Source organism: Polyodon spathula, chromosome 1 (genome assembly GCF_017654505.1).
Source record: "Polyodon spathula isolate WHYD16114869_AA chromosome 1, ASM1765450v1, whole genome shotgun sequence".
NCBI classification, from domain to species: Eukaryota; Metazoa; Chordata; class Actinopteri; order Acipenseriformes; family Polyodontidae; genus Polyodon; species Polyodon spathula.
The window spans coordinates 6,676,588-6,689,600 of NC_054534.1; the positions used below are offsets into that span (position 1 = coordinate 6,676,588).

The 13,013-nt window shown below is 36.4% G+C and overlaps 1 protein-coding gene across 1 annotated transcript in view; it reads right to left on the bottom strand.

Annotated features, from left to right (window-relative positions):
* Positions 1–13,013, bottom strand: part of LOC121318594 (uncharacterized protein KIAA0825-like) — a 130,718-nt gene that overhangs the window by 70,817 nt on the left and 46,888 nt on the right. The window contains 3 exon segments of the mRNA XM_041255442.1: positions 6,982–7,164; positions 7,811–8,015; positions 10,599–10,749. Coding sequence (XP_041111376.1) covers positions 6,982–7,164; positions 7,811–8,015; positions 10,599–10,749 — 539 coding nt within the window.

Sequence of the window (13,013 nt, forward strand, 5' to 3'; positions counted from 1 at the left end):
AATTGACCAAGCGCTGCCCTGGTGGGGAGGGTTTAGGTCGGCTGGGGAGTTCTTGGCTCACCACACATCAGCGACCCATGGCTGGCTGGGCGCCTGCAGGCCTGCCTGTATGCAATTCTGGACTGCGTGGTCCGACACTGTAAGTTCTGAGAGCAAAGCAGAGCAAAAAAAAAGCGAATGGCTGTCGGCACTCGTTTTGGAGGATGCGTGTGCTCGTCGTCGTCTCCCCCGAGTTAGTACAGGGGTTGCGGTGGTGATCCAGGTTGAATAATAATTGTACATTCCAATATTGGGAGAATTAGGGAATTAATGAAAAATTATTGTAAAAATGAAAAAATTAAGTCATATCTGGTGTTAACAAAAAGAAGGCCTTTGACTAAAAGACATTGAAGGTTTAATTTTTTTGTTATTTTGCTTAGTGAATATGGTTTCTTAATGATTACCATATGGGACTATTCTTTCCTTAGATTAATACAATCTGTCAGTGTGACTTTGTAATAGTGAAAGCAGGTAGCAAGATTCTGAATAAAACATCACTTTAGTGTGAGAGTGGCCATGATCAAACATTTGTCAGTCTTTGTATGGGATGACAGGTATTTGAATAGGTAAGTGAATGCAATACAGCACTCAATAAGGAACATTATGGAAAGTGAAGCAATGCTTGCACTTCTTTGACAAATGTTACATGGTTTTAAATTGACAGCGCTAAATTACCTCTCATATTAAAGCGTGTAGACCTAATATTGTCCATTTGATAAGTAATGGGAAATCCTGGCACTAAAAGAATGATGAAAACGAATATTTTTTTCACAACAGAAAGTGGTCAAACATCCTTTGACCTACAATCACTCTATTAAGTTGTATTATATGGATAAAGTCAGCACTTTGTAGTCTGTCAGCTCAGTAATTAGGAGATATGGGGGTTGAAACCAGAGCATCCAGTTAGTGTTGGGACTCACATTAATTTCCACTTGGGGTGCTGGAAAGCACCAGAGGTTAACTACATGGTTTTTAATAATGATCCCATTATATATCAGTTGTGATAAATGAACGGCACTTCTTTTCCATTGAGCCAACTTGAAAATGTTACAGCCTCAGAAAACCCTGCAGAGGTTAGATAAATAACAACGGACTGCAGCATGTAGCACACACTGTTGTGTACATGAGCTGTCTCTCACATTACAGATTCGTTTGTTATACACATGATATCCCTGGCATATACTGTTCTATTACTAGCGTACCCCTAGTTTTTAATGGCCTCATCTTGCTCAGAAACTGGTTACTGGTTATTAAACATGCCAAATAACATAAATGCAGAAATAGTAAGACATGATTACTAGGATGTGTCATTGAATTTTAAACAGATAGTGAAATCTTACCTAAATTAAGATGGTCTTCCTTGTTTTTATCTTAACAGCCGGCGGTCAGCAAGCATCCTCCTGTCCCATGACCAAGTAAATTGTCTCTTAACACCCAGGTGCTCTTCAGCGAGTTTCGGCAAGCTAACTGTCCCTGGTGGACAAAAGCCAGCATTGTATGATGTTTTCTTTTGAGGTCACCTGACGTTCTGGCCAGTAGGGGTCGCTGTAGTGCAAAGAGCAGAAACAGCTCCTGCTGATTTTGCCTCCTTAACGCACAGGAATGTCAAAGCCACTCCACCACCTGTGGAATTATATCAGGCTTCTACTGTTGTGAAAGGATACATGGGCTTCTCCCAGATGTAAATGTGAAAACAAATACTGGACAAAACAGAAAGAGCAACAGAAAAACAATAACTTGTGGAAATGTTATTTTCCTAATGGAGTTCAGAGGATGTTTAAAGCCCTGGCTATGACATCTTTATTATTTGTGTATGCACAAAATAAAAACCTTAAATCCTGAACCACACTGAAGTTACATTACATCCATTAAAAGATGATAATCTAGAATGTACAGAAAGAAGGTATAAATCATAACAATTTAAATCTCTTATTACATTAAATCGGTTTCAGACAATAGGATCTTCTTATACTAATTTCCTGTTTTAGTTAACTATTTCATTAAATGCAATATGCCTTAGGAAGCAGTGTGGCCTACTGTATAGTTCTGAGGGATAGAAACTCTGTGTTAAAATCAATGGCTTTCATTTCTGAGTGACCCTCAGGCAAATCAATTCACCTACTATTCAGCTAATGCTTAGTGGGGGAATTAGGTGAAGTTCATACAGGGGGCTGACCACTGTGTAATATCTATGTCTACATGTAATTGAAAAGCTTCCTACAAACCTATTGGCATCTGCTCAAAAAATAAAAGGTACATACAAAAACAACATTTAATACTCTATAGCCTGACAGTCTGCTTAGTGTGTGTGTTATCAGATTATTATTATTATTATTATTATTACTACTAGGCGTAGTAGTATGATTATAATTATTACTGTTGTAAATTAGATACAGTGTAAATACCTACAGAGCCAAACTGCCAAGCTGGACTGAGCTGAGTGGATTGAAAAGGTAAACTTTCCTTGCCGTGCAAATTTATTTTTTCATGTGCACATATTTTACCTGGACAACACCAAAGGTGCGTGGATCAATCTACAATGGTATTTACTGTAATTAATAGAACGTTAAGACGTTGTCAAATATATTTTTCTTTGGATCATATTTACTAAGTTCACCTGTGTAACCTGGGATCTTTGTGAATCAAGCCCTTAGATAGTAGCACTGGTACAAATTAAAAATGAATTGGTAATTCCCAACTATTTGTGACACACATCTAGCCTTCAATTAAATTATGACTTTATATTGTCATCACAAAAGTATCAAACTTTACAGACCACATTTACAAAGATTGCAGCATGTACTATATAAAAACGAATTGAAGGGTAGTTACATAAACCAAGTTGCTTGGAACTAGTTTTATATCAATTGCATATCAACTGCACTGCAGCCAAAACTTAGTAAATGTGATCCAAAGAAAAATATATTTGACAACGTCTTAACGTTCTATTAATTACAGTAAATACCATTGTAGTATGTGCAATACCATTTTCTTCTAGACTTTCATCCTGTTGATAGCTAAACAAATTGAAAATACTGAACAGGTTCTTACTTTTAGTATCAGGCAGCGGTTATGAAGTAGTTTTTGCAGCAAGAAGCTCAGAGTGCAACTTGGTTGGGATAACATCAATTTCAGATAGCACTGGGAAGCTATTTCATGATCTGCCAATATCCTTTATATAAAAAAAAGAAAAGTAATATAAAGACAAAGACGGGAGTTAATTTATCTATGAAATTAATAGCCTTAACCCCGTCAATGTAATGCTAACTTCCTTAAATGTCAATTCATCCAAGATTAGTCTACAAATACCTTCATGCTTGCTTACTTAAAGTCTGCTCAGGGAAGGAATTACATCTAATCTTGACTAGCTAAAAGCAAATTAGCATTTGGTAAGCTGCCAAATACATAAGAGATACAGCACAACTCACTTATCTCTTTTGTAGAACCATGTACATTTTTGTTCTACGAGGCAAGGATTGCATTTTTTTATGAATGAATGAATTTGGGTCCTAATCCGTTTTTAGCTGCTTTTAGCTAATGGGCCAAAAAATAACAGCACAAATAAAAATACTGTGAGCCCTGCTGTTTGAATTAAGAGCACTATGTTTTAACCTGACAGATCATTCTCAATTTCACAACTCTGCAAGTCTAGAAGACAATCATGGCAATTTATATTACATCAAATCTCCACACCACAATGTATTTTTTGTTGTTGCACATGCATAACCTGACAAACCCTTATTTACATACAGTACAGTACACTACAGTTGATTTATTTAAGTTAATCAAACAAGTGCAGTACAAATAAATTCAATTATATGTATGCTCCTATAGTGGTCATTTTTTTTAAATAGAAAGAAAAGATGTGCACACATACACATATACAATAACATAGATTTACTCCAATTTAGCCATCAAAATACCTAGATTTGGCCCTATCCATATGGCACTATAACAGTCTTGTTTCTTGTATGAATTATGTATATTTAATCAATCAATCAATCATTTATATATATATATATATATATATTATATAATATATATATATATATATATATATATAAGGATTGATAGCGACTTTCATACAAAAAGTATATCAAAGTGCTGTACAGGGCATTTTCAATATTAATTCTGGATGTATGTATATGTAACAGTATTGTAAGCATGCTCTACATCTGCCATAGACTTCAGTATTGGTATAAACAACACAAAATGCACAGTGTATAAAAGTTCTTGCATTCTTACTGAGACCAACTAAAGCACACCTGAACGGAAGCAATTTAACAAGGAAGATTCTTGAGGGAACAAAGATGGCTTAATGAAATGCAGCCACTGTATGAGATGGTAGCTTGAGTTTTCAGAAGTTGATAGAGTGGAAAGGTCACCCGGACCCTTCTGAAATGTCCTAAATAAGCAACAAAAAGAAAACATTCCAAGTCATCAATAACTTCAGATAAATGAATCTGAACTTAAAATTAAATGAAACATTTTAACAGACTGACCCTTTTATAAATATGTAAAGGTTTGCTATAAATATCCATAGCCCCAAACTCCTCTGAATTCTGTTTGTAAGTCTTCCTTTATATTGACTAAAGTGTCCAAATCCTTAACCACATTTTGCAATAGCAAAAGTAAAACAGCAAAAAAAGATAAAAAAATGGGTCAAATCATATCTCCATGTCCAGACTAGATGAGATTGTGAATATTTGACTTAATTTGCATGAAGTAGCCTGGACATGAATTAGCACTTGCAGCTATAACTGGACTCAACCCATGAGTGTTAGTGCTCACTTAAGTATGCTATCTTAGTATGAGCAACCATTATCAAGCCATGCTTAAAAGATAACTATTACTCAAGAGCTGTTTCTGAATCTGGCCGCTTGACACATCATTGGGAGTGTTGCGTTGTATTTTGTTTTGCTCCCACTGGGTGCAAAGAGATGACTGGCTTTGCGATCTCCTGTAATCCCACCCGAGACAAAAGCTGAATATCATGCTCTGTGCAGACCCCAAGGCCCAAATTAATAAAGGGGAAAAACCGACCGCAAAGAGCCACGTAATATACGTGTTCAGTACGGCCACACTCATCGACAAAATAACTACTTGTTTTATAAGACTAATTAGGTAAAGCAGGTGATTTCGCAATCAACCAATTTAAATACCCCTCATCGCAATTAGCAGTGGAGAATTACACACCTCTCTAATGCGGGTTTAGGTCAGCCCAGCATGTGTAGGCTATGCATTCCAAAAGAAAATGAATGGCACACAAAGACCTCAGCCTGGTACTAGCCATGGTGATGAGGATGCTCAGAAGCGAAAACTGAAATTTAGCAATATGGAATTGGAGATTTTGGTAGAAGCAGTGTAACACATGAAGATGTGTTGCAAGCTCAAAATACATCACCGTGACAAATTAATAAAATATGGAATGTGTGGTGTCTTATTAATAAACAAATGTACCACTTCAGAGTTTGTAGTAAGTTGCTTATACATCACAATGCATCATCCAGTTAGTGTGCTTTGCACATTAGTTCAACTTCTTATTTTGTGTAGAATAATTCCAGGCATATAGACTTTTCAAACTTCAGAAACAATAAGTTTTATTTACTTCCATCCATGGCAGTCAAACGGGTGGATAATCCTTCCATTGTTGTACAGCAGTATGTTCAGCAACCCCCCATACAGCTGCATACGAACAATCTTCAGTTTAACTACGACTTATATCTTCTTAAAGTGTTATGCAGTTACAACTCTCGTATTTCTTATGTTTGTCTGTATTTCTTACTCTAGGTATGATTTTAAAGCACATCTGTATGGTATATATGGTTGAAAAATTGTACTTGCTCTAACTACAAACTAACTGCGTCACCTGTTCCAGTGTCCTTTTTTTACCATTTCCAACTGAAATTTAACAATACTGCCTGAACCAATATTGTTAAATACCAGAATGCCATATTACAAAAAAATACATTCTGTAGGCATTACTTTCATGCGCCTCAGAATATGGTTCCATTTTTTCTTAATCTCCTCCACCATTCTTTTAATTATGCCTACACTCTCAGTAAAGGCTCTCATTAGAACCTTGCTTTGCCACTGTGGGGAGGTCGTTTTAGGTGCTTCTAAGAAACTTTTTTACATGGATTCTGTATTCTCTATTTGCAGACTTTCTGTTTCTGGGCCCAAGTATTTTATTTTTAACAATTACATTTTTTGTAATTTTAATAAAACCATGGTCAAGTGGTTATTATGTAATGAGTGCTTTTGATTTTCGGTGCTTTACCACGACTCTCCTTTAAGAATTCAATTGATACCTGTTAATCCATTCGTGTATCTCAATCACAACGAGAATTGTGTTAATAGTAAAACTGATTTAAGATACCGGTTTGTTCTGTGAAACAACTAACTTGGCTTTTAAATAGGCCAAACCTTAATCAAGCTTTTTGATTAACAAGCAGAACGTACAAACAAAATCACAACATGTTAATAAGCAATAAAGCTATAATGAAAAATAAAGTATTTTATGCTGGACACACTTTATTACAATCATTCTGAGTGACTGTATTTACATTAATTAAGAGGTGTCACTTCTGCTTTGAAATGATAAAGTAAGACTTACGATTTAAAAGCCCATTTACTTGTTTCGTAGCAAACCTCCTGTAAATTAAATCAATTTTACTATTAACACATTTCTCAGGCTTAACATGCATCAATTGAATTTTTAAAGGAGAGTAGAAAAATCGGCAGAAAACACAGAAAATCAGAAGTCCTCTTAATAATAAAGAGATACTTTTGAGAGTGTATTGAAATACACAAGGAGATAACAGGAGATATTTCTGTTAATAGTTGCTGACTAACACTTAATTTACTTAACATGTATCATGATTTCACCTGATTTGATCCCAGGAAATTGAAGGGGTTTTTTTAAGTTTATTTACAAATTACAAACAAAAACGTATTCAAAGAGACTGTGCAGGGATGACGTTACAATGGCCAGCGCAGTAAGCAGGTGATTGCAGTGGCTGTGAATAGAAGAGATCCAGGGACAGATATCTCTGCTTGGATGAAGCCGCTCCTCTCTTGTACTACACAGCGACCAGATCAGGTTCTCCGTGCACAGCAGTATGGCTGTAATATTGGTCCAGTTGAGGTAAAACAATACTGTGGAGGTAAACCAACAGAACACAAACCTCTCTTTTTAATACTATAGGGAAGACATGCCATTATAGACGGCTACAGGGGAATTCAAAACTAGGGTATTATTAAAGGAATTGAAATATGATGATGAATGCAACATATGGTCTACATCAGTTGAATTGCCAGACAGTATTAAACAATTTTATTAAACTGTAGCTAAACATGATTAAGATGTCACTACTAGCAAACTAAAAAAGAAAAAGTGTAGTATTTAAAATGAAATGTTAAGTCGTGGCCTGTGTTATTAAATACACTAATGCACTACAACTAGAGTAATAGATTGGTGGAAGAGGGATAAACTACCCTGAACTTTTGCTCTCAATACAGAAAGTTAAGCATGATAAAGTAAAAATTACTTAAAATCAATAAATGAAACATTACAATTGTTTTCCACGTTACAAAACATCACAGGCAATAAATACGGTTGCCCTTCCTTGCATACTGTAATTTCATGCAAGTATAGACAAGCTGAGTAAATGCACAATAATGTACAGCAAAAGCAAAACAGCTCATGATTGTTATGCCCTTTTTAAAAAGGGAGCCAGTACAAGTATCCCAACTTAATAACTGAAGTAACAGTAGCCACAGTACCTGATCTGTAAGGTCCTCCTATACGTCGGGCACTCCTGCGAGTACCTCTGTACTAATATTTCCAAAGTCTGGCTCAGCACCTGTGCTAGGATCTCCTGGGCAAGACTGGGGGGAAGCACATTCCAGAGATCATGCCGCAGAGCTGAAAGGTAGCAGTGCCACATCTGGATGGAAAACAAGCACCTCTCCCCCTGGAAAAACCACGCACATGTTAGACAACAACACAACAGATTCCCAGAACAAAAAATCCTGGTTCCTGGAAGCTTTGACTTCCAAATGCAACCTAGAGCAGACAACTTTCTGTTATGGGCTTATCAACGTGTGTATAGACTTTAGTGTCAAACTTTAAAATTAAATCCCTTTTCTTCTAGGGCTAAAAAGAAAAAGTAGTGTTTTTTCAAACAGAAAAATACAGTGTGTAATTCATCCATAACTTTAAAGTTGAACTCCCTTAAAAATGACTTGCTTAAATAAATAACACACACTTAGTTTTATTCTTCTGTTGGCGAATAGTAACTATTAACCCACTGCTCTTGTGCCATTTGTATATTTTTAATAAAGTTTTTGTTTTTCACTACTCCTTTATTCCAGTGCAGTGTATTGCATTACAGTATTAATCCTCCAAAACAAAATATTCACAGCATAGGACATATAAAAGAGAAGTAAAAATGTAATGTAATCAAGACATTTCCACAACTAAGTTTAAACTATGAGGCATTTCCACAGGAATATCAAGAGTTATACTGTATGAACTAAAAACTTTTTTTTTTTACTACTTCTATATTAATAAAAAAAAAAAGGATTGGCTTAAATCATAGAGAAATAACTGGTACTGAGTAACTGATATGACAAACCAAACAGCTCCATAACATCTGTCTTAGAACAACATTTTTAATGACTGAATGTGGCACTATCTTTAAATTATTGAAACCTCATTCTGCTCAACACATGCTGCTCCCTTTAGAGTTGTCAACAGCCCTCCAGTGCTGCATTTACACAATGGTGTCAGATTTGGACATTGAGGCTGTCACCACTGTAGTTGTAATATTGACGACATCTGTTAATATTTTCAATAATATGTAAACAGAAGAAATTCCAAGATTATCAACAATTGTTGGCACGTCTCAAGGGTAATTGTGACTTTCTGTCTCAAGGAATGATATACAGTTTAAGCCACTGATACTAAATAAAGGTTTACACAACTGTACAAGCCTGCAGTAAAACAAAAGCAGTTTCTATCAGTATCGCTTTTAAGGCTGCCACTTTTAAACGTGAAAAGGCCACCCTTTTTTTAATTTACTTTGAATTTTATCTCATTCTTTGAAATACCAGAAACACTAGCCTGCCCCAGGACATACTTGGATTACAGTATATGATATTCAGTACATGAACACATACATTAGGTAACACTGAAATTAAACATTTTATTTCCCAATAATCACTTCATTTAACTTCACGAACCATTCTCCATTCTAGCCATTCTATTAGCCCTTCACAATTAAACATCTGCTATCACACAGACATAAACAGCAGGCTTGTATTATACAAGATTATGTCTATGGCTGGATCTCAATTACAAAGGATTATAAATATGATCCAAAACAAATATAGTTTTTCATTGTTAATACAATTGCAACCTCTTCCGGCAACTGTGCCAACATTTTTCTAAGCCTTAGAATGTCGTAAACTTGCTAACAATGTAGACATGCTTACAAATACAATAGTTGGCATTTTATTTTACACACTACTTTTATATTTGATATAATGTAGAACAGAAAGTTCAGTCCAACAGGGCAGTGCCACAACATCGGGTAAGGTTTCAGTTATTTAAAAAAAATACTTTATTATTAAGTTGTTTAAATAATACCCCTTATTATACTTTCTGCAAACCACACCACTCTTGAGAATAGTTTGCTTGTCTATTTGTAAAAAAAAAAAAAAAAAGTTTTTGTTTTCCCCCCACTAAATACAACACATACCTTATCAGGTGACAAGACCTAAGGTATAACATATTGAATTACATTAATAAACAACTGGTATTTGAATTATTAAATACGTGTTCGCTTTACAGAGATTTGGACAAAATAGGACCCTGACTTATGTACGTACATCGTTTAGCTCAAACCACAATCTATAGTATGACTTCTGCCTAAATGTACAACTGTAGTAGGATGACCACCTGTTCCTAATTGGATGAAACAGTCTTGAAATGTCAAGATGAAGTTATAGCTGCTTCTGCCTACATGTAGAACTACACTATACAGTAGAATGTCCACCTTTCCAGTTTAAGACTATCCCATTCCCCAACAGTCAAGCCTACAGTGCATGTGCCCCATGTTACCACTATTTTTTTTGTTTGGTAAATATTAAACACCAAAATAATGCTAAAGGTTACTACAGTATTAATCCATTACTATTAAAGCTGGGTTCTTTCTGATAAAGGAGGGCGCATAGATAGCACCAAAGAATTGCATTTTAGTGTTGAATAGGACGGTGGGACACTGCAGCTTTAAGACATGGCAAAGTAGTGACCCAGAAGCAGGCAATAAAAAAGTTGTTCAAGACTCCCAGTGTGTGTCACTGTCACCAATTAGAGGAAGGGAAGGCAGAAGCACCAATGCAAGACATAAAATAAACATAAGACCAGTTTCCTACCAGTCATAGATTCTGGTAAGGCTAAGCATGTAATCCCCTGTTTCTAATTAGATAGCACAGATTGACGGTATAAAAACACATTTGTGAAAAAAGGAGGAATAGTGAGCTTAACCTCGCACCTCATAAAAAACCTTGGGGTCACCCCAGTGGTGGCTTTTGGGATCCTGCAGGATACTTGTGGCGCAGACTGTGACGCAGTAGCTGGTAACTTGATCCTGGAGGGCGCTGATCAATTCCTGGTACCGCTGGAATGGTAGAGGGAAGAGGGGCCTGAGCAAGAGATCAAAGAGCTAGAGAGATTTAAAGCCTGGTTGGTAGGAGGTAATAATCTCAGACGCTACAAATGTTTTTGATTATTAGCTATCAATCATTCACTTCCTCCATGTGCTTGTGTCAGCGCTCACAGTCACTTAAAAAAAAAAAAAGTCTGCTCTCCCGACTCTTGGCTCTTTGAAAACCTACATCTGTTTTTCAACAAACACTTAGCACCGCTCCAGATGAATTGTGCTGTCAGTACATCACTTATGCAGATATTAATATTTTTTATAACCCAATTATTGGATTTTAGTATTTTTGGCACAGCATTGAATTTCACTGGACTGAAATGTAAACTTGTCAGCTATCGATTCCATAGATTTCTAAGCGCATCTCAACAAACCCCCCTCCCTTGATTTAAATCTCAATCAAGTTGAGTATTTCCTTTCTTTTTTTTTCTTTCTTGAAACAATCCCAAGATATGGGTTTGAAACAAATTATTATAAATTACATGAGTAGAAAAGTTGAAAGCCAGTGCAGTCTAGTAGTTTTTCCCCACCGAGCAATGTATTAAAAGAAGGAAAACAGGAGGTGGGGTGTGCTAAATAACACACAATTACCACCATAAGTCAAGATGCCAAACGCTTTTTGTTGCCACTAGACAGTAATCTAAGGCTGTGATCACACTGGGTCCATTTAGAGGGTTTGGTCCACACTCGATACGGTTCGGTACATTTGATGTGAAGTGTGAACAACAAAGTCCGCTTGGTAAACAAACCGTACTGGGTCCACCTAAAGAGGTGGTCTGGTCTGTTTAGCAAACGAGTCAGGTTCGCTTGCTAAATGCATTAGGTGAACAACTTCTGGACATAGGAAACAAACTATACAAGGTAACCTGACTAGAAAGTAAACATTTTGCGGTTTAGCTCATATTCTGAGGAAACAAGTGGAGCAAACAAGTAAAAATGTCTCATGGAACTACATTAGGATTACCAGACATCCCATGTAAACTGGAATTGTCGTAGGTTCTCAGCCTTCATTTTTGATGTATTCGGTTGTGTGTTAGCGCCGTTGAAAAATAAAAAAAAATTATATGGATTATTTGTTTAATTATTCTGATTATGTGTATACCATATGTTTAAATGATAATAGATTATCTATTTTCTTTTTAAATCAGGCTTTATTTTTTGTTAACAGCATCAGAGTTGCCACGGCTAAATAAATGCACTGTCACTGAATTGTAAAAAAAACAAAAAAAAAAATGTTTTTCACTGTGGAAATCTGGTAATCCTAAACTACATGGACAGTGTAAGAAACTGAAGCTCTGATAGAAAATTTGATTACCAAAATCCAAGTCGAATTGGACAAAACTCACAAAAATATTAAAATAGTCAATTTTCTCAAATTACTTTGTTTAATGCCATGCAGAATTGTATAAACTGCATTCCGCTACTGTAGGCTTTCAAGAAATGTATTAATTAAATTAGCTCCCCCGGTGCTTTCTTCCACATCAATATGTAAGAATCTAAAACATGACATTGTGGTGAACCTCGGTTCCCACAGGCAGGGGTTTCTCACATGCAGAGGTCGAACTTGAACCTGGGACCTCCCGCTCTGAAGCATAGTGCGATATCACTGTAGAAAAGAGCCGGGCTCCCTTGCAGGAGCCGATCTCGGGCTTATGTCTTCATGTTTAGATTGCACCACCGATATGCCCTGACCCCTACACCCGTGCACGCTGCAATATATTAAAAACCAGAGCAGCACATCAATAGCTGTCATCTTTCAATATACCGTGCAGGATAAACATCCGGGTCACACACCAGATAAAAGAACCGAGGGCACTTGACAACTGCATTGTTAACACAAAAGACCTCGGTCCTGAAAAAAATGAAAAGGACCAAAAAGATCTAACTTTAGCTGGCATCCAAACGGTCCCTTTGCTCTCAGGTAAGTGAACAGCAAGCGCATTGATATATTGTTTCAGTCGAAACAAACCAGACCGAGTCCATTTGAAACTGACCCACTGTGAATGCAACCTTAGACTTAATCAATAAACACCCAAAGTCTGATAACCAGATGTTGCCTTGCTAAAGTCACACACTCGGTAGCTAACTTGAGTAGACAATGAGACCTGAAGTCTAACCAAGAGCATACCGTATTCTCCTACACTGCAGTATGGAAATCATGCTATGTATACTAAAAATAACAACAGCCAAAAGAGCAGCTATGGTACTTAATTTTGACTTTCATTCAGTTAATATTCAGGTCAGTCCCAG